This window comes from Ictidomys tridecemlineatus, chromosome 7, assembly GCF_052094955.1.
Source record: "Ictidomys tridecemlineatus isolate mIctTri1 chromosome 7, mIctTri1.hap1, whole genome shotgun sequence".
Classification (NCBI taxonomy): domain Eukaryota; kingdom Metazoa; phylum Chordata; class Mammalia; order Rodentia; family Sciuridae; genus Ictidomys; species Ictidomys tridecemlineatus.
In genome coordinates, this window is record NC_135483.1 from 131,432,650 (window position 1) to 131,454,710 (window position 22,061).

General features: G+C 33.3%; 1 protein-coding gene across 13 annotated transcripts in view; it reads left to right on the forward strand.

The window, feature by feature from the left end:
• Slc4a10 (solute carrier family 4 member 10) overlaps positions 1-22,061 on the forward strand; it is a 279,064-nt gene that overhangs the window by 147,540 nt on the left and 109,463 nt on the right. For all 13 annotated transcript variants that reach the window (XM_040294372.2, XM_005315743.4, XM_078017496.1 and 10 more), the window contains 2 exons: positions 4,218-4,364; positions 17,354-17,492. In XM_040294372.2, the coding sequence (XP_040150306.2) occupies positions 4,218-4,364; positions 17,354-17,492 (286 nt within the window). The remainder of the gene's footprint in view (positions 1-4,217; positions 4,365-17,353; positions 17,493-22,061) is intronic.

Consider the following 22,061-nt stretch of genomic DNA (forward strand, 5'->3'; position numbering starts at 1 on the left):
TATTCCACTCACCCAACTAGAGGCAGGAGGGAGAGAGGCACTTTTCACAGTGCAGGAGAACTCTCACTGAGAGGATGTAGAGCAGCAGTGTCCTCCAGAAAAAGAGGTGTGTGTTTGAACAAGAAAAGTGAAGAGTGCTTGCAGAAGTGATTTTTTTTGGCTCACTGGAAGGGTTTCAGTAGTTGGGTAGAAAACGGAACAACAAAGACAATATTTACCAGCTTCACATATATTAAATGTCTTGTAAAAATAATGAAACATATTACCTTTTCTTTTTCTTGATCTGATAAAATAGATAAGGATGCCACATGTAATTATTGTTCTATAGTTCCTCTTTTTTCCATAAAAGTTAGCTATTTATTTATTCTCTACTCATATATTTCTTTATTATAATTTGCTATTCTTTTAAAATTATTTTTCTATCCTTTCATATCTTGCTTACCTTAATCTTTTCTCAGTCACCTTCTTTCCTGTTAATTTTTTGGCCTTTACTATTTTTCTCATCTTATTTTGAAATCACACCACCTACTGCATTCCTGCCCCTGGCATTTCTCTTTAGCTATGGGTGGAAAGGTGCAGTGTGCCATCACAGAGGCAGTGCTAAGTTAGACAAGAAATGCTTCAGCCAGAAAGGAGCTGCAGGAGGAAAGGCAGTTTTCCAGATTCTGGGGAGAAATGTTTTCTCCGGGTGATGCTAACATTGTCACCTACACTTCCAACAGTTTCTTCCTCAACACTTGGGAGGTGGCAAGTGGTTACTTCCCCAAACTCCCTGTGCTCTGCTGATCTGCTTAAACTCTAAATGGGGTTGAGTAGATTTATTTCTTAATTGTGTGACTTAAAATAAGACTTAACTGTTTTAAAACTTTCGTTTTACAAATTATACAAAATACTTTATAAATGATGTAGAAATGAATATTTTCATTTTATCCATGATCTCCTTGGCTTAGAAATATAAAGTGAATTTTTTTAAGTTATATATATAGTAGAAACAAGATTGAGAAGTGAGCACTTTACACAAACTCAGATCACGCTTTTTAATTACTACTTTTAAGTTATATATTTCTTATATAACATAATGTAATACTGTGATAAATAAAATAATAACCAGGACCAGATACTGATACCAGGTATCAGTTCACTTCTCTTTATTTCCTTGTCCAAAATATAGCCTTTGTTATTAGTAAAGAACTTTTTATGTGCATTTTCGTGATCTGTATTAAGTTAATGTGACAATAGCCATTTTTTCACTTGCCTACATGGATACAAGACAGAAACCTGAATATAGAAACTATTTTTCAGCTTGTAGTTTTCCAGAGGATTGAGCTATAATTATCTTCAGAATTATAAAGGTTTAATATCCTGTACTAAAATATGTATAATATCAGATATTCCTCCAGGATTAGAAGAATGCCAATTTCACTTCCAGTCCTACTAGAATTTGGAAATATTCTGATCCTGCCTCACAAAAATAAGTATTTTCTATTTTATTTTTTCATGAATTATGGAAAATTACATAGATTAAGTATAAACATGGCCATTAAGGAAGGCAAATTTGTTACAATAAAATTAATTTACTCTTTGAAGAAAAACTGTCAGCCTAAATGGTATGCATTGAATGTTCCTGAAATCTCATGATGTTAATGATATGTCTTTTAAAAGGAGTTTGGTTTAGGCTTTCTTTGCTGAGTTAATTGGCTGGGACTGCCATAACAAAACACCACAGACTGGGTGGCTTAAGCAACAGAAATCTATTTCTCACAGTTCTAGAGGTGGGAAATGCAAGATCAAGATGCTTTCAAGTAAGGTAGGTTTGGTTCTGAGACCTCTTCTCTTGGCTTATAGATGGAAGCCATCTTGCTGTGTCCTCACAGTACCTCTGTGTGCAGGGAGAGAAAGCAATTGAGGGAGCTCTTTAATCTCTTTTCCCTTAAAGAACATTAATTGGATCCAGGCCACTTATTGACCTCGTTTAAAGTTAATTGCTTACATAAAGGCCCTGTCTCCTAATCCAGTCACAGTCAGGGTTGGGGCATCAACAGTGAATGTTGGGGGAGAGAAAGCATTTTGTTCACTTTGGCAGAGAAAATGAGTCTTTTTTTTTAACTAATGCTTTATTATTTTCTTAAGAGAACCCCCATACAACTGTCTCATATGTAATTTGATGACTTACACAAATATTCCCTTATTTGCTTATTGGTTTTTTTTTCTTATAAATTTCTCTCCGTACTCCGTGATATGAGCACCTATGAATCTTGACTTCTTAAGAATGAATAGACTTTATGTTTTTAGAGCAGTGTTAGGTCTACAGAGAAATTGCACATAAAGTACCTAGAGTTCCTGTATATTTCCTCTCCCTCTGCACATACTTTCTCCTATTAATATTTTGTATTAGCTCAGTACATTTGTTAGAGTTGAATCAATAGTAATAAATCATCATTAACTAAAATTTATCCTTTATATTCAAGTTCACTTTGCATTGTATAGTTATGTGAGTTTTAACAAATATGTAATGACATGTATCAGACAGGGTAGTTTAACTTCCCTCCAAATGCCCTGTGCTTCACCTACACCCTTATAACTTTCCTGTGTATACACTGATATTTTTACTGTTTCCATAGTTTTATCTTTTCCAGAATGTTATATAGTTAGACTCATATTGTTTAGCTTTTTAAGACTATCTTTTTTTCATTTAATATGCATATGAGCTTCTTCCGTGTCCTTTTGTGATTAACAGCTCATTTGTGTTTATTGCTTAATAATACTTCATTGTATGGATGTACCATAGTTTGTATGTTCATCCACCTATTGAAGAAACATGATTACTTTAATTTGACAATTTTGAATAAAACTCTTGTAAGTATTTGTGTGCAGGTATTTTTTTCAGTAGACATATATTTTTAACTCACTTAGGTAAATACCTAATGAATGTATTCATTAAGTATTTACATTAGAATATAGCCTCAGACCTTACATTTTTCTTAAAAATTAAGACAAAATAGATCAGAGATCTAAATGAAAATCACAAAATTATATAATTTCTATGAAAATTTATTTTGTAAATTTTATATGAAAAGATAAAGTCTAGGTGACCTTGAATTTGGCCAGGGACAGAATGCTATGGACTAAATGTTGTGGCCCCTCCAAAATTCATATGTTGAATATGGAAGTGGAACCTTTGAGAGCTAATAAGTCATGAAGGTAGAACCTCATGAATGAAATTAGTGCTCCTAAAGCTGAGATGTGAGAGAGATGATATTCTTTCTGACATGTGAGGATATAGCAAGAAAGCATTCATTCAAAAATCAGAAAGAGATATTTAGGAGTCAAGACCTGGCAATTAGTTGGATTGGCTTTGAAATGACAGGTACATTTACTGAGATAGATGATAAATTAATTGATACTTGGAAAACAGACAAGGATGGACTCCAAAGACATGTTAAATTTGACATGCCTGTAGGAAAGATATCTAGATGAACATGTCTAGTAGGTAGAGGATATATAGGTTGCCAGTCCAAGAGAGAAGTTAAGATGTAGGTCCTAGATTATGCAGCATAGTTATAATTATGAGGTTGAGGATAGAATCCTTGAGATCCCAAACCTTAAATTGGTAAATAGAATAAGCCTTGGTAATGGACTTAATATGAATTAAACAAAGACTGAGGAGGGAGTTGGCCAAGAGAAAGTAATGTCACAGAGAGGAGAGTAGTCAATGAGATTCAAGTGCCACAGATAGAAATAGTAGAACCGAAAAAAAACTCTGTAGGATTTGGCTTAGTAGAAGGATGAGCGAAATCTTTTTTTTAAATTAGAGATAGTGGCTTTTTAACACACTGACTTTGAAAGGAAGAGAATTGGTGAGAAAACAAAGTTATTTGAGTGTAGAGAGCAAATAGAACAGATTTTTTTTCCTAATGAAAGGAATATGATGAAAGTATCAGAAGTAGACTATCTTAACTAATAAGATAGTTAATAAATTAATGATGGTTCAAAATATACAATCAAATAATGAGTATTATAAATATTTATGATAGAGTCATGGTATTCTTATTTAAATGTACTGCTAAAATACAGCAACAAGCCCAATAATTATATGTCATAAACACAAAAATGATTTGTTGGATTGATTGAATTGGTTTCAATTAACATGTAAATTATCATCTTCTGTTCTCTGGAGAAGTATAAAGTTTAATGTGTACATTTGCTTCCTAATGAAGGTCATCGAACACTGTTTATTGGAGTTCATGTGCCCCTGGGAGGAAGAAAAAGCCATCGACGTCATCGGCATCGTGGTCACAAACACAGAAAAAGAGATAGAGAGAGAGATTCAGGGTTAGAGGATGGACGGGAGTCACCTTCTTTTGGTAAGCAGCATTCTTGTTTTATTGAATTTGTGATTGTAATAATGTACTTGCTCTGCAATCCATAATTAGCAGTAATCCCTCATACTCATAAAGTCATTTATACTATTTTAAAGACTTTGGGAGGAAGGGGAGAAAAGGGAACAAGCTTGATCTTTGTTTTTCACTTTAATCTGCTTTGTGAAATTGAAAATTGAATTAATTTTATGATATAGATAATAAAATAAAGTAGTAAAATTGTTCATCTATCTTCTATCATCCATCTATCTATCATCTATCTGTCTGTCTATCTATCTATCTATCTATCTATCTATCTATCTATCTATCTATCTTTCTACAGTGTTGGGGATTGAACCCAGGCCCTTGCCCAGCTATGTAAGCACCCCACCAATGAGCTACATCCCCAATTCTAGTTGTATATAACCTGGATAACTAATATAAAGAATGGCCATTGCTCTAAGTCATTTAAAAATCCAGTCAAAAATATCTTTGTTAAGTTCCCATTCATACCATTGGTAAGGCTACCCAAATTTTACTCTTAGGACCTGAATATTTTGAGTATTTATCCTTCCAAAGTACATAAAGCCAAAGTATTACTTTTTGTAGTTTTCAAAAATTCCTGAGTGCCATGAGAACCCATTTGTATGACATAACTAAGAGTCTGGCTGTCAGTTCCTTGACCTTTCTAACTCCTATGACCTTCTGATCTTCTTCACCACTGTGCTAAGCTCACCAACTCACCTATAAGTACTTCATCTCTGAAGTTATTAATTTAACTCAGACACTGACTATATTTCCTCTACTTCTTGTTTTCTTGGGCAACAATTTGATCACTCTACTTTTTTCTATCCACAAATTATTCTTCTTTCCTTATACTATTCCAGTGTCATAGCTTATAATTTTAGTGATAGTTATGCCATTATTCTAAATACCTTAGGTCCTCTGTTTTAGTTTTATTCATATTTTTACTCCCTTTTAAAAACCATACTCATGTTGAAGTTCTCCCATGTCCCTACTTCCTTTCTGCATTCATAAGTAGACAGAGCATGGTGAAAATAATAATTCATCAGGGAAGATAGTAACCATTACATATTCTTGACTCAAGGGAACCTTCAACACGTTCTTTCAATTTTATTGCATTTCTTTGGTGTTTAAAATAATTATTTTTCTACCTCCTTCACCATTTTCCGGCATCTCCTATTTTCATCATCATTTAGCAGATTGTCTTGTCTTCTACCTCAGAGAGAAAAACTATCATCCAAAAGAACTCACTTAACTTCCCTTCTATTAAATATTCAGACTTATATGTCCGTATCATAACCAACCTCATTTCTCATAATAAACTAAAGAATACTTTTAATTCTTTCTCATAATTTCTAGAAATGTATATAATTTATAATCTAATTGACTTTCCCTTTTCAACTTTATTTTTGCAGCACTGGGTGTTGAACTTAGAGCCTTGTGTATATGAGGCAAGCACTTTACCACTGAGCTACATTCCCAGTCTTCAGCACATTTTTAAACAGGAACCTCTCCTGTTTTAAATAGTTTCTCAATCTTCCTTAGCCCACATTCTCTCTTTAGTAATTCAGACATGAAATAAATTAACTGTATAAAAATCTGGGGCAATACTTTCACTTTTAAAAGCTATAGATACTGCTTTGTTCAATATTTGTTTTTACTGAATATTACAGAAAATTCTGTTTAAGTGCTGCATTTTTTTCATCTTTTAGGTTCATGCCTTCTAAATCTGAATGCTTATAGACAATTTTTCTGTGTGTCTTTAATTAAGAAAACTTGCAGAGATAGATCTAATAGTAGGTATACTAAAAAAGCCTTTCCAATTTACATACTTTGATATTTTTCCACTTAGGAAAAATTTTCCTATTCTATTGATTCTATTCCATTTTGCTTTGATCTCTTCATTTTGAATATTAATTATTTGCATGTTAGATTTCCAGTGTCTGCTTTTTGTCCCTTTCCTCTGTAGTTGAAAGTTACTTTCCTATGGTACCTTTTGATCATCTGCAGTACCAATTCTGCATTTTATTATTTTCAGGATAGGTTTAATTTTGCCATTGATTTTTAGTTTTCTTGAACTGTTCTAATATCACCCTATTTTCTTTACACTTTCTCCTATCCTTTCCTAATCACTTTTATTTTTCTCTTGATTTTATTTTTTTATAGTCTACTGAGATTCCTCAGCTATATCTAGACATGTCCTCTTATAAGGAAGTAGGCAATTTTCAGAAATATGGTCTTCCTTTGATCTGTCAAGATTATTTTTATTCTCCATTGATTTGTAGTATTTTTATAGACACCCAAGTTTTTTCTCTTTGCTCATTTTTAAACTTGGCAAGATTTATCCATTCCATATCTATGCATCTATGTTTTAAGTTTGCTTAGAAAGGTTGCTACCAATATGCTCCCTGTCTCCTTCACTTGTATAGTGATAGGTATTAAATCTCTCCAGACCCCATGTATTCCTGTCAGAGGTAGAATGGTAACTGGTGGCAGAGCACACAATGGAAGGTACCATGGGTGGTCCATCCCAGCTTGACAGAAAGGTGGATGTCTCTGATTCAGTGGACAGAGAGTAGAGTGTAAATTGTATCTCATATCTTCAGGTGTTTTCTGTCTAATGAGGTGATGTTTAAGAGTATAAGAAAGAGACGTTGAGTAGATATTTTTTTAAGCTTCATCTGCTTATTATAGTTAGTAAATAACTTTCTCTTAGACTGTGGAAATGGCTTATCTTTTAGACTAAGCTTTAAAGATGTGTTATCTTCTAGTATTTCAGAAAACATACTCACATAACCTCAGAATGATTTAATAAAATGAGTTAGGTGTATTATCTTTTGCTCATTTTCTCTGCTTCTGACTTACTTTTCTTTTATTTCACGGATGAACACATACATGTCATTCCCCCCCTCCCTAGAACAGTAGTTCTTGATACTGACTGCACTTGGGGTTTCTAAAAACACTGATGACCAAGCCACAATCCAAATCTCTGTGCTTGAGGCTCATATGATTACTTAAAAAGACAAAAGTACTGCAGGAGATTTTACTTTGCAACTAAGGCTGAGACTCTGTTATAAAACCTTTGCTATTCAATTGTGGTCAATGAACCAGAAATATTGGCATCATATTTAAATTTATTAGAATCAGAATCTCAAGTCCTACTCCAGACTTTTTGGATAAGAATTTGTATATTATCAATGCTCTCAGGTGCCTTGTATGCATGTTAAAATTTTGATAAGCAATGCTTTAAACCATTGCTTGTCAAGCCATGTTACATATTAGAATAATATGAGGAACTTTAAAAGGAACCAGATTGATGTTGGGCCCTGCCTTCAAAGATTTCATTAGTTTAATCCTGCGTGTTTCCATAAGGACTGATATTTTTTTAAAATACTCACACATGATTTAATACCAAGATGAGATCAAGAACCATCAATCCTAAGAAGTTCTGAGTCTTTGGTGAAACTTGGAAATGACTCAGGTGGCCCAGATACTCCCTCTCATGTGTCAGTCATTATTTTTGGATCTCATACCTCCTTCCTCCTCTAATAATTTGAGGATCTTTATTGACATTTAGGACTTAGATCTCTCTTATCAGGGACAACTGTTTGGCATCCCAATGGTCTCTAAGCAGTAGAACTTCACTTTTTTTAGTTTCTTTAGGAGTAATCATCTATCATTGTCCCTACTTCACAGTCAGTTCTGTTGCCTTGATAATTCAGTATTTAGTCACAGACTGAGACTGAAACTGTGTTCTCAACACCCTCCCCTTTGATTTGGGAGTTGTTATTCTGCATTGTGGGGATATATGAAATTTCTATGCTCATGACTTCAAAGAAAACTTCTAACCACTTAAGAAATATTTATTTTATTTGGAATGATTCCAAAGAAAGTCTTTTGAAGATATTACTGCAGGTGTCTCAAAATTCTTTAGAATTAAATTCCAAAGAGATAAAAGAAAACAATTCAAGAGAGCATTAAGTTCCTGTGCTAAGAACCTGGAAGTTTTATACTGTAAATTGGAGTATGCATTTGTCAAGACATGGAATAATTTGAGCCCAAATTTCTGGAGCAGACACCAACTTAACAAAAAGTCTTTGGAGAAATGTTTAAATTTTGACACTTTTAATGTTTTGTTATTCCAATATGTGAACAATATCAGTGGAATCCTAATTTATTATGTTACTCAATAAAGCAATATAGTGTCCTTAGGAACCTGATTTAATCCTGCATTCAGGTAAGAGAAAACAGAGATTATGCTTATGTCACAGACATGAAATGACAGGTCCAGTCCACCAGATCTAGTAGTTGGGATGCAATTCCTAGGTGAGTTCAAGGATAGACCCAGACTTTTGGGTTGTATCATAGTGGTTGTATCATCATCATAGTGATGATGTTTTGATTATTCAAAAAAAATTTGATATTCACAAATAAATCCTATGTACTTTTTCTACTGTAATCAATATAATAATTTGCATGTAAGAATTTGATAATGATTAGTTAATTCTCCTTTCTATTTCATCAATTCCCTAATAAAAAATGCTAAAATTTTGCATCTTTTTATTTTTTAATGTTATCTTTTATTCACCTTGAATAATTTGAAATTATGTTTTTTAACTGGGAACATGGATGAGCTGTTTAAAAATAATCTACATGAAGCATGAGCATGAAGTCAATGATAATATTAAAGATGAGTGAAATTCTGAACAAATTAATATTGATTTTTTTCTCCCCGTAGCTTTCCAGCAAAGAATGTAGCAGGAAACATGATAGGATTATGTCAGTTGCAATTAGCTAATCCATAAGCAGTAGAATCAAATCTAAAAAAAAAAAATCTAGAGTATTAAACAGTTGTTTAAGATATGGTATACAAATGTACTGTATAAATTAGCACAACCCAGGAATTAGACATAAGATTTTTGGGGCTTAGATAGTAAATTGTGCACATAATTCAGGAGAAATGAAGCAAATATAGAAAACATGACTTTAATGAGCTATGTTTTGATAGTCAATGGTTTTTTGTCCTATTTTAACTCCCAACTGGGTGATACATAATGTGGCCAACGCCTGTAATCCCAGAGGCTCAGGAGGCTAAGCCAGGAGGATCATGAGCTCAAAGCCATCCTCAGCAAAAGTGAGAAACTCAGTGAGACCCTGACTCTAAATAAAATAGAAAATAAGGCTGGGGATATAGCTCAATGGTCAAGTGCCCCTGAGTTCAATTCCCAATAGACCCGCTACCCCTGCCAAAAAAAAAGAAAAAGTCAAAGTGATTTTTAAAATTTATTTTATTGTATAGCATAAGACCAATATTCATAAAGGTTAAACCATAGAAACAAACATACAACTCACTGATTTGACTCAGAAGTGTAACTACCACCTGGGCTAGCACTTCTGAGCCCCTGTTTCTGCTCAGTTGTAGTCAGTACTCTCTCTCCTCATCAAAAGGATCCTTGGCCTGTCATTTTCTTGAGTGTTTTGCTTGTTTTTAAACTTTATATAAATGAATCATCCAGGAAGGATTTGTTTCTCAATGTTCTGTTTGTGGAATTCACCAATGCTTTTGATATACCTTTAATTTATTAATTTTCTTCCATATACTATGCTTCCATATACCATGCATTATACTATTGGGGAAGATTTGGAGAATAAAAAATTAAGAAGCTATTATGAATAAAGTTACTATGAACCTTTTTATATGTGTCTTTTAGTGCATATATGCACTTCTCATACCTAGGAATGAAATTATTTGTTGCTGCAACATCAAGCATGTATATATTCAACTTTAATAGAAAATGACAAAGAATGTTCAATAATTAGGTCAATATTTCCACTAACAAACCATTAGAGCTTTTTGTTTTACGTGCTTACTAACACTTGGTGATTTTATTCTTTTTGTTAACAATTCAGGCAAGGTATATATTAATATCTCATAATTTTAATTTATGCTTTTTGACTGCCAATAAGGTTGACCAATGTTGCATGTGATTTCCACCACTTGAATATCTGTTTCTATGAAGTGCCTATCAAAGCTGTGCATTATTTTAATTGGATTTTTTCTTATTGATTTATAAAAGTTCTTTACATATCATGGATATGAGTCCTTTGTTGGTTTTATATGTTCAAAATATCTTCTTACAATTGTGGCTACTCTTTTAACCCTCTTAATGCTGTCTTTTGAAGTGTTTGTACAGATTTCAGAAAAGACTGCTAAGGGGCTAAAACCGTTATTGTCTAGGAAGACTTCTCTATGTTGTCATTTTTACTTCCGCTGTATGTTTTAGTTACTATAGACACAGACCCCTATCTTGACTACCATATTCTTGATTGCAGTTGCATTACAGAGCCCAGTAAGTTCAGTGACTTTCACAAAAATAAATAAAATATTTACCAGTATAGGAGAAATATTTATATTAACTTATAGAATTTTTTCTGATTTGATAGTACTGTAACTTATATGATATATCATACTATTTTGAAGTGTCTTGTTTCAGTAGACATGAAAAAATAGGCATTGAATAACATATCTTTAATGTTTACTATATTGAGACATAGTCTGAGTTCCTCTATAAGATGTTAAAAATATGTTAGCCAGGATGATCATGAAAAGATTTTTATGAACATGTCTTAATACCAAAAGTTTATTTCTATTTTAAAGAATGAATAGTCAGAGACATGGAACCATACGTTATTTTGAACCTAAGAAAAATAAATCCTGTCATTTAATAGATTATCCTACTTTAATAAGTTATCATTTCCTATACCATTGTTATTATCATTGTGTCTTAGAGAAGTCTTTTGAATACTTGACACCCTGTCTCACATTTTCAAGTCCACTTTATTCATAACGGTGAGGGTGTTATTTCCTCAAGTTTATTTTATGACTAGTATTTTAAAGGTGTGTAATGAGTAATTTTCATGCTTTTATAAGAGGAAACACTAATAAGTCTCACAATTGTGAGAATATGGGTCATGTTTAAGGATCATGTACATAGCAACCGAGTTTTGAGGGCTGAATGCCTGGTGTTATAGACATCCAAACTATTGAAGCAGAATAAACTGAAATAAATCTCTGGATACAGTGATGAGAAAAAGTGTTTCAGAGATATGAGGAACATAATACCAGTGTTGAGGCATGGTTACTGTGAGATGTGCCCTCTGACAAGTTATTGGAGAATCAGAACAGCTGTGTCATGAAACACAAAACAACTGTGTCTTCCTGCATTGGGTAAGTCCAACAGAGAGACTGAACTGATTTCTTAATGTAACTCTAATAATTTAGTGCTTTTTTTTTTAAATACAAAGGTATATTTATTTCATGATGATAAAAATGTCCATTGATGACATATAACTTCAAGTTTTATGTTCCTAATACCATAGCCTCAAAACACATCAAGCAAAAATTAAATGAATAATAGCATAATCTGTAGTCTTTTGGGGAAATATTAACATGCCTCTTTCAGTAAGAGCCCCAAATCAGTAAGTATAAAGGAGCTATGAACACGGAAATGAGTAAAACATAATGTTAAACAGTAGAAACAAAGGACTATATTCCATTTCCTATGGAGGTTCTGTCACAGGGGAACGATGGCACCAAGTAGGAACAGGAATCAGGCTCATTTAGCTTTAGCCAGGCTTGCTGTAATCAATCAATTCCTCCTGAACTCCAAGTTCAGATAGTTTCAGAACTTTATACCAAGCATGTAAGGGGAGGGGCTCAGAAGTTTACAGTCTGCAGAGTTCACACAAAAGCAGCTTTTTCTTTCACTGTTCTAGGCAAATTAGCTTCTTCTCCCCTTTCTTCCTTCCTGCTGCCACCAGTTACCATGGAGCCAAATTAGTAACTTCTCTTTTTCTTTCTTTCTTTTTTATCTATATATAATACTAGAATGCATCACAACTCTTATTACATATATAGAGCTCAATTTTTTATATCTCTGGTTGTATACTTCGTACACTCACACTAATTCGTGTCCTCATACATGTACTTTGGATAATAATGATCATCATATTCAACCGTCCGTCATTAATTGCCCTATGCCCCCTCCCTTCCCCTCCAACCCCTCTGACTATCTAGAGTTCCTCTGTTCCTCCCATGCTCCCTCTCCCTATCTTACTATGAATCAGCCTCCTTATAGCAAAGAAAACATTTGGCATTTGTTTTTTTTGGGGGGGGAGTATTGGCTAACTTCACTTAGCATTATCTTTTCTAACTCCATTCATTTACCTGCAAATGCCATGATTTTACTCTCTTTTATTGCTGAGTAATATTCTATTGTGTATATATGCCACATTTTTTTTAAAATCTATTCATCTGTTGAAGGGCATCTAGGTTGGTTCCACAGTTTAGCTACTGTGAATTGTGCTGCTATAAATATTGATGTGGCTGTGTCCCTGAAGAATGCTGTTTTTAAGTCCTTTGGGTATAGACCGAAGGGAGGGATTGCTGGGTCAAATGGTGGTTCCATTCCCAATTTTCTAAGAAATCTCCATACTGCTTTCCATATTGGCTGCACCAATTTGCAGTCCCAACAGCAGTGTATGAGTGCTTTTTAAATGCATTTTATTGGTACATTACAATTATACAAACTAGTGGGATTTATTGTGATATATTTATTCATGCACATAACATAACTTGATTAATTTCATTGCCCAAGTATCTCCAATGACTATTTGAAGTTCTTTTTCCCCCTACAGCAGTTAGTTACAGAGATAACAGGCTAATTAGTGATAATTTATTTGATTCTGATGAAATCAGATTGAGAAAACATTAGATAACTATCACCCACATAGTACACACTTAGGATAAGATGGCACTAGGTTTTTATTTCTGATCCAGAAATAAAAAATGGATCAGATAAACTGGATCAGAAATGTATATGATATACTACTGATCTTTTTAAGTACATCTGATATTTTGGGGATTTCATCAATCTTATTTCAAAAAAATTTCATGCTTCATCCAGTAAGTTGTCATTTTCCTTTGAAGTGGTAATAAATCTTGGGATTTAGCTCTTGACTCAATTATTGTTCCCTTTGCTGTAAAATTTATTTTGACAAATGCATGAAATATTTGGTAATAATATTAGGTCCCATATTATTAGTGTTCTACAGAATGTTTCTTTTTCAAATTTCTTATCTATTGAATATATATAATCATATGTAAGATGCAGTGCTGCATGCTGGAGGGAACAATTCGCCTTTAAAAGATGAGATGTCCAATTTTTAAAGTTTCTTTATTTTTGTGTCTAACCTTAATAAACATTAGTGCACTTTGATCAAGTTATTGTGACACAAACAAGAGACAGTGTATGTAAACACCTAACTCATAGAAGAAATTAACATATTTTTAAAAGTCTGTTTTATCTTTTTTCCTGTTTTTATAATATCACTATAGTCAATTACTATTTAAATAAAATATAGAGAATCGAATAGTAAACCACCCATTTATGTATATAGATGATCTGTGATCATTTAAGACTTGTAAATCTCACTTTTTTTAAAAGAGAAAGAGAAAGAGAGAGAATTTTTAATATATTTTTTTAGTTTTTGTTATCTTTATTTTATTTTTATGTGGTGCTGAGGATCAAACCCAGTGCCTCTCGCATGACAGGCGAGCCCGTTACCCCTTGAGCCACATCCCCAGCCCATAAATCTCACTTTGAGCAGACAATATTCATGAGATCTCATCATAAAATAGCTCTATTTCTGTCTAGCACTGCCCCCTTTTATGTATTCAGGAGGTTGAATAGTTCTCTGTTCCTGAATGAAACCCCAGTGGGTTTCCTAACTTTTCTAGTCACTCTTAGGTGATTCAAGTCCTCTCATCAGTAATTAGAAACTCTAGTCTTATGTTAGTAGTGAAAACATTGAATTTGTATGACCAAAAGTCTTTTTCTGCCTTCTACTTCCCAGGCCTGGTTATAGGTTGGATGACTGTAATTGAGGGAAGGGATGAAGTTGCTTTTAAATTTTCCCTATCTTGGATGTCTTTTCCTTTACTCCAGGGACTCTATTATCTTCTCAACACATTTTGATCCCTCTAGATTTGGAGCATAGGAAAATAGGTGAAATTAATGGGTATGAAATTGGAATGTTCTTACTGCAGTACCACTATTGCAAGCTGATGATACACTCTCCAGGCTTTGCAAAATTTGAGTTTGCTTATTCTCTCCTAGAGAGTCTATAACTGGCACTCTATTCTGCCTTATTGAATATTTCTCATTATCCCCTAGATACTCTGCTGAAGTTTCCTCATTTCTGTGACAGCCTCTTAAACTGCATCTAAGATGACCACACATTCTATGATTATTGATTCATTTTTCTCTCGCATGTGTAGCCCATATGTGGCCACAGATACCATGTTCTTCAAAGCAGCGATCTCAGTGGCTAGGTAGACAATTAGACAGGGTCCCTAATAGTGTCCCTATTATTGCCTAGAGAATGAAAGCTCCTTTGGTTCCCTGGGAGCTCCACTCAATTGGCTTGACAGAAAAGCAGACACCCTACTGTCCTGACTTTTTAGTGGAGTAAAAAGACTGGGACTCACATCTCAGATCTCTCTGGAGAAATCTATTTGAAAATGAGTCCACTGTTTCCTGGTTGCCTCACTGTGGGTGAAGAGTTAGAGCCATATAACTAGGTTTTCAGAAACACAATTTGTAAATGCTGCATGTAGTCTTAATCGCCCTTTGAATTGAGATATCTATTGGTTCTTGGTACTTCAGCTGAAAATTCTTTTTATCAATCTAATACTCTGCAATAAGATTACTAATTAGCATCAATAAAAGTAGACTATTTCAATTGTATAATTGAATTAAAATATAGAATTCAAATGAACAGATTGTGTATGACATTCAAATAACATGAACAAAATTTTAAAGTTCAACTAAAAATGGAAAATATCATTGAGCTTCAAGGAAACTGGAGACATGAATTTGAAACAGAACCACCTAACTTGCCATCATTTCTTGATTTCATAAGATAGATAATCTGAATATCAGTTTATCTCAAGTATAAAAAAGATAAAGAGGAAGGAAAGCCTCTGTGATTCAGAAATACAGGTAAACATTTAGTGAATCTGTTTCCTTAAACTGAATGTTGGGAGTATACCCGGATTATGTATTTTATGACAATAAGACCTCATATGAAAATGGAAATTTCCAAATTCATTTCTGTCATTATTCTTGTGATAGTGACATGAAAAATTTATTTGTCAACATAAATGTTACCTTTTGTTCAGAAAGGGCCTAAAATAGAGAATTTTGGGGTAGGTCTACAGAAAAGAAAGTTATTTTCACTAATTATTGGGAACAATCCCCTGAAGACCCTGGTTAATTAGTATGTGAGTAATTAAAGCAGTATGAAAAACATAGCTGATAATGCAAAGATGAGAGTTTGCTAAGGAATTTGTTTATTTCCAGTTATGATTCTACTACTGGCTTTTGTCAAATAGTATAATTATTTAAATTTGATTTTTATAACTAACCATTTGGTGAAAATACAGTCTATATTCCAAATGAAAATAGCTAATTTTTTGTTTATGGTTATAAAAGTAATACATGTTACTTGAACTTCCATTATTATTTAAAATTAGGACAGACAAATCCCTCTTGCTCTTACTCCATTATCATTGATGACCATTCTACAGCATCTGATATTATTGACTTCTTATTCTGTTTGAAATTGTCTTCTTTGTTTCCTGACACACTATTTTCCACATCAGATGAAAGCTCAATGAGGGCAGAAATATTTTTTCCATTTACATCTATCTTACTTAATTCCTGTTTAGAACAGTACTTGATGAAAGGAAGGTATCATTAAATATTTCTTTAATATTTGTCCTTTTTTCATATCTGTGCATTCCTCATCTGATTCTTCCTTTTCACAAATCTTAAACCTGACTACTTCCCCACCATTTAACAATTGCCCAGTCACAGGATTCTTTTGACAAATAAGATAGCAAAATTGTTAGGAACCTCATGAATCTCACCATCTGATTCTTATAATTTATTCCACTGTGTTTTTAAATATTATTTGTACTGAATTAATTCTACTTTAATTGCAAAAAGGAAATGTTTTTCCATGTTGTAAAAATACATTGAGGATGTTTTGCTTATTTTCTGTATTTCTTTATATAAAACATGCATGTAAATATTGGCATAAGTATACTAAATGCTTTGAAACTTTATGCTACAAATGAATGTATAAGAACAAAAACAAGCCATGTAGAATTGGTTAGAACAAATAAATAAATAAATTTAAAAAAACGAAAACCAAAATAACAACAGCAGCAAAATGAGGGCAATTATATTGAGTCAGGGAAGGATTTTCTCCATATTCAATATCCATATCTACCCTTCTCTGACTTGAAGAATTTTGTTTTCCTTGTTAGTATAGCTAACTAATTCTATTTCCTATACAATACGTCTTGAATACCAATATAGACATTTTAATCATTATTTTACCATGCATTTTTAAAAAGTCTATGTTAAATTCAGTGTACTAGACCAAACCTACTTTTCATATTGACTGTATTTTCTCTGAACTTCCAGTTGTTTCTAAAGAAGATAAGATTTGTCACAATAATTATAACCTACTTGTTCCAGAATAAAACTGAAATCATTGAGCAAGTTTATTTTCTCCTTTAAAAAAAGATTAAAAACAACAGCAACATCAAAAGCCTAGTATCTGTGAGGTCTTGGGTTCAATTTCCAGTCCTGAAAAAAAATGCCCCTAAACAACAATGATCAAAAACAACATTTTTGATAATTTTGCATCATTAAACTGATGACAAGTCACTGACAACTTTTCACGTGTTTATTTGCAGTCCATATTTCTTCTCTGGCAAAGTGTTGAAATACGTTGCCCATTTTAATTGTTTTTACTGTTGAGTTTTGAGAAGTCTTTATATATTCTGGACATAAGATTTGTTGAACATGCAATTTGTTCATGTTTCTGATTTTTCATAGACACTCCATCACAGCGAGTACAGTTTATTCTTGGAACCGAGGATGATGACGAGGAACACATTCCTCATGACCTTTTCACAGAACTGGATGAGATTTGCTGGCGTGAAGGTGAGGAAGCTGAGTGGCGAGAAACGGCCAGGTGAGGATTTTGGTTGAAGGTTGAAGGCATATTAAAGAATTTTTATGTTATTGGAAAAAGAATTCCCCACTTCAACGATTTCACAAACATCAGTGATTACTGCTGATTTCTGAACTTGCTCATCTGGCCTGGGCATATCCTATAATGGGATATAGGTCAGAATGAAATCTGAAGGCAGTAATTATAGTAAACAGTGACGCAGAGCCAGCAACAGCTGCAGTCTTAAAGATATACAGTAGCATAATTTGTGTGTCATCAACAAAACAATAGAAATCTAAAAGTAATTTATTTTATCTTTTCAGCTGTTGGCTTGAACCCAAATTGGTGATATTACATGGTAATTTGAGTGTGGGCTTTTTTTTTTTTTTTTTAAATAAAGGGCAAATATTATGATAAGAGGCTTTAGGTATAGGTCTGGATTTCATGTCCTATTTAGTGAGGATAAAAATATTTCATAATATGTTTGTAAGATATGAATACATTTAAACAGAGTGTTTTATCAAAATGGTTTTTCTATTAATTTATAATTCCTCTTTGTATGTTGCCAAATAATTAATGAATTACTATAAAAAATAATGATTCAAATTTCTTGCTTGCTTTTAACTCATTCTTGCTTCTTTAACATTTATGGAGTATCCATTATATGCTAGGTATAATGGCTATAGAACAACTACAACAAAACCTTAGGTCTTTCCCTTAACAATTTTATAGTCTAACTTAAGTCAACAAATATTGTAAAGGCTGTAAATGAATGCTCTGGTTCAGGTATACAAAAGGAAGTGTGGGCACAGCTAGGGTTGTCATTTACCCAGTGCTTCTCTAATTTTTATGTGAATACAAATCACCTGACATCTTGTTTAAAATGTAGATTTGGTAGGTTTTGGGCATGGAGTCTGGTCATGCTTTTCTAATGAGCTCCCAGTTGATGACATGTGTAGCAAGTATATCTAAACCACAGGACTGAAGGAAAGGGGAGCAGGATAGCTTCCCTGGCATAGGTTATTGCTCTTGAAGTTAACTGGGCAAAAAAGCAGAGGAGCAGGTGTACGAGGAGGGGAACATGATGTGTTATTGATTCAGGGTTTCCTGTTTTGTGGGGCTATCCTTTCCATGGACAGACAGCTCTAATTATTAAAATTTTTTTTCTGTTATTAGAGGACCTCAGATTGCAATAGTTTTCTGAAAGTTACAGAACTCTATTGGATCATGTCAAACTTGTAGTTTTATTTAATTATTGCCTTAACAATATCACATCAGAATTAATATGGAATTGATCATATAATCATGGTAATGAATTATGAATAATAAGGGCCCACATAATTTTTGTTTGAGCCTTTACAGCTCTCTCTTATTTAAAAAATACTAAATAGAAGAAAACCAAAATGACTAACATCTAGTTCATCCATGTTGACATCTATAAAAATGGCTAATATTTGCCGATATTTGACATTAAAAAGTATAACACAGTAGAAAACCCAGGGTATCCCTCTACCCGTATGCAGGTAGTTGTCTTCAAAGGCAATTAGTTAACAGTGTTGTGCATATTCCCAAAAAACTTCAAATTCCAAAATCCAAATTCCAAAATGCCCTTTTTCAATTTTTACAGTAGGAATTATATAACACATGCTGTACATACCTTATTTTTCTCACTTATATTTATAACATTTCCTGTTTCAGCAACATAGACATACTTTTTTTGGGGGGGGCTACTAGGGATTGAACTCAGGGGCACTCGACCGCTGAGCCACATCTTCAACTCTATTTTGTATTTTATTTAGAAACAGGGCCTCGCTGAGTTGGTTAGCACCTCACCATTGCTGAGGCTGGCTTTGAACTTGAGATTCTCCTGTTTTAGCTTCCCAAGCTGCTAGGATTACAGGCATGCACCACTGCACCTGGCTAGACATACCTTTTCTTTTAAAATGACTGCATTCAGCTGCATGGAAAAACTTTATATAACCTATCATAATAGACATGTAGACTGAGTTTTTTCCCCCATAAAATTGTTATAATGTTTATTTACACATGTATCTTTTAGGTACTTATATAGGGTAAATTTGTAACAGTAGAATTTTATGTACCAAAGAAAGCAGACCTTTTAGATATTGCAAAATTACCATCATAAAATGTTTTACTAATTTACACGTCCACCAATAATGTATGAAGAGTGACTTATTTCCCCAAATCCTTGTCAGGCTAAGTCATCAAACTGTTTTAATTTTTTCCTATTTCATATATGAAAACATGAATCTCATTGTTATAATTGGTTTTCTTTAATTGTTAGAGAGGTTCAATATCTTTTCATGTTTTATTTTTCTATGGTGTACTTATTGTTCATTCCTTTTGCCCTTTTGTGTCAAATCATTCATTATTTTATTTGCCTTTTTGAATACTTTAAATTGGTGATATGTTATTTAGTTATTATCTCTGGGTTTTGTTTTTGTTTTGCATCAGGGATTGAACTCAGGGGCACTTGGACACTGAGGTACATCCCTAGCCCTATTTTATATTTTATTTAGAGACAGGTTTTCACCAAGTTTCTTAACGCCTCATCATTGCTGAAGCTGGCTTTGAACTCCTTTGAACTGCTTTGATCCTCCTGCTTCAGCCTCCCAAGCTACTGGAATTAAAAGTGTCCACCTCTGTGCCCAGCCAGTTATTACTTCTTTTAATGAAAATTTTACATGAATTAATCAATTTTACTTATGATAATTTTTATTGTAATATTTTAAAAATAGCTGTTTAAAAGTTTTTATTTAACCTCGTCAATTTGAAGATTAAGAACTTTCTACTTTATTTTTATTCTCCAAAAATATAAAAAAACTAACTAAAAAGGAGCTTTAAAATATATATGTGCTCAAAATTTTTATTTGATGACAGGAAAGCAATGTATAATAATCTTTTCCACATTAAGTGATAGAACCTTTTCTCTTTCATGAATAAAGTTATTGATAAGGAAGTTAAGGTGCCCACCTTCTTGTTTAAGGCTGGGAGCATCTGTCCTTCACTGGTTATAGGAAACAGGTTAACTCTAATGACTTAAAGGAAGATGTGATGGTTTTGATGACTAGACAACTCTAGTTTCTTGGATTCCCTTGAAGTTATTGTTAAGGCTTACATTTTGGAAGCTTTTCTATTCTTTAACCTCATCCTTAAACTGAGGAGTAAAATTGGGATATGTTTTGGCAACAGTAACTTCCTTATTCTTGGAATGGTTGGTGATTTTCACCTTCTAGGTCAGATGGTGACCCATTCCTTTTAACCAGAAACTTTCCAGTAACTTTTCCATCCTCATAAAGCTGGGAAGGGGCAGAAGCAATACAAGAATCTAGCTTTGGGCTGGGGTTGTGGCTCAGCGGTAGAGCACTCACCTCGAATGTGTGAGACCCTGGGTTTGATCCTCAGCACCATATAAAAATAAATAAGTGAAATAAAGGTATTGTGTTTAACTACAACTAAAAATAAACATTAAAAAAAAAGAATCTAGCTTTTCACTCCGTCACAATTGAGCAGGTAGTATTGTATCATTCTCTAGAGGATTACCTTGAAGATGTTTATTCTAAACCACCACAATTATTGCTACTTATCTTTTTTTATTTATATAGGACAGCAGAATGCATTACAATTCATGTCACACATATAGAGCACAATTTTTCATATTTCTGGTTGTATACAAAGTATATTCCCACCAATTTGTGTCTTCATACCTATACTCTGGATAATAATGTTCATCACACTCCACCATCATTAATAACCCTATGCCTCTTCCCTCCCCCTCCAACCCCTCTGCCCTGTCTAGAGTTCATCTATTCCTCCCATGCTCCCCCTCCCTATCCCACTATGAATCAGCCTCCATATATATATATATATATATATATATATATATATATATATATATATATATATATATATAACATTTGGCATTTGATTTTTTGGGATTGGCTAACTTAGCATTATCTTCTCTAACTTTATCCATTTACCTGTAGATACCATGATTTTATTCTCTTTTACTGCTGAGTAATAGTCCATTATGTATATATGCCACATTTTTTAATCCATTCATCTATTGAAGGGCATCTAGGTTGGTTCCACAGTTTAGCTATTGTGAACTGTGCTGCTATAAACATTGATGTGATACCCAGAATAGCTAAAGTAATCCTTAGCAGAAAGAGTAAAGCAAGTGGCATCACTATACCAGACCTTAAACAATACTACAGAGCAATAGTAACAAAACCAGCATGGTATTGGCACCAAAACAGACTGGTAGACCAATGGCACAGAATAGAGGACACAGAGGCTAACCCCCCAAATTACAATTATTTTATATTAGACAAAGGTGCCAAAACCATACATCAGAGAGAAGATAGCCCCTTCAACAAATGATGCTGGGAAAACTTGAAATCCATATGCAACAAAATGAAATTAAACCCCTATCTCTCACCATGCACAAAACTCAACTCAAAATGGATCAAGGACTTAGGGATAAAACCAGAGACCCTACATCTAATAGAAGAAAAAGTATTGCTGCTTATCTATAAAGAGCAAAGTTAATTATTTTAACCATATTAA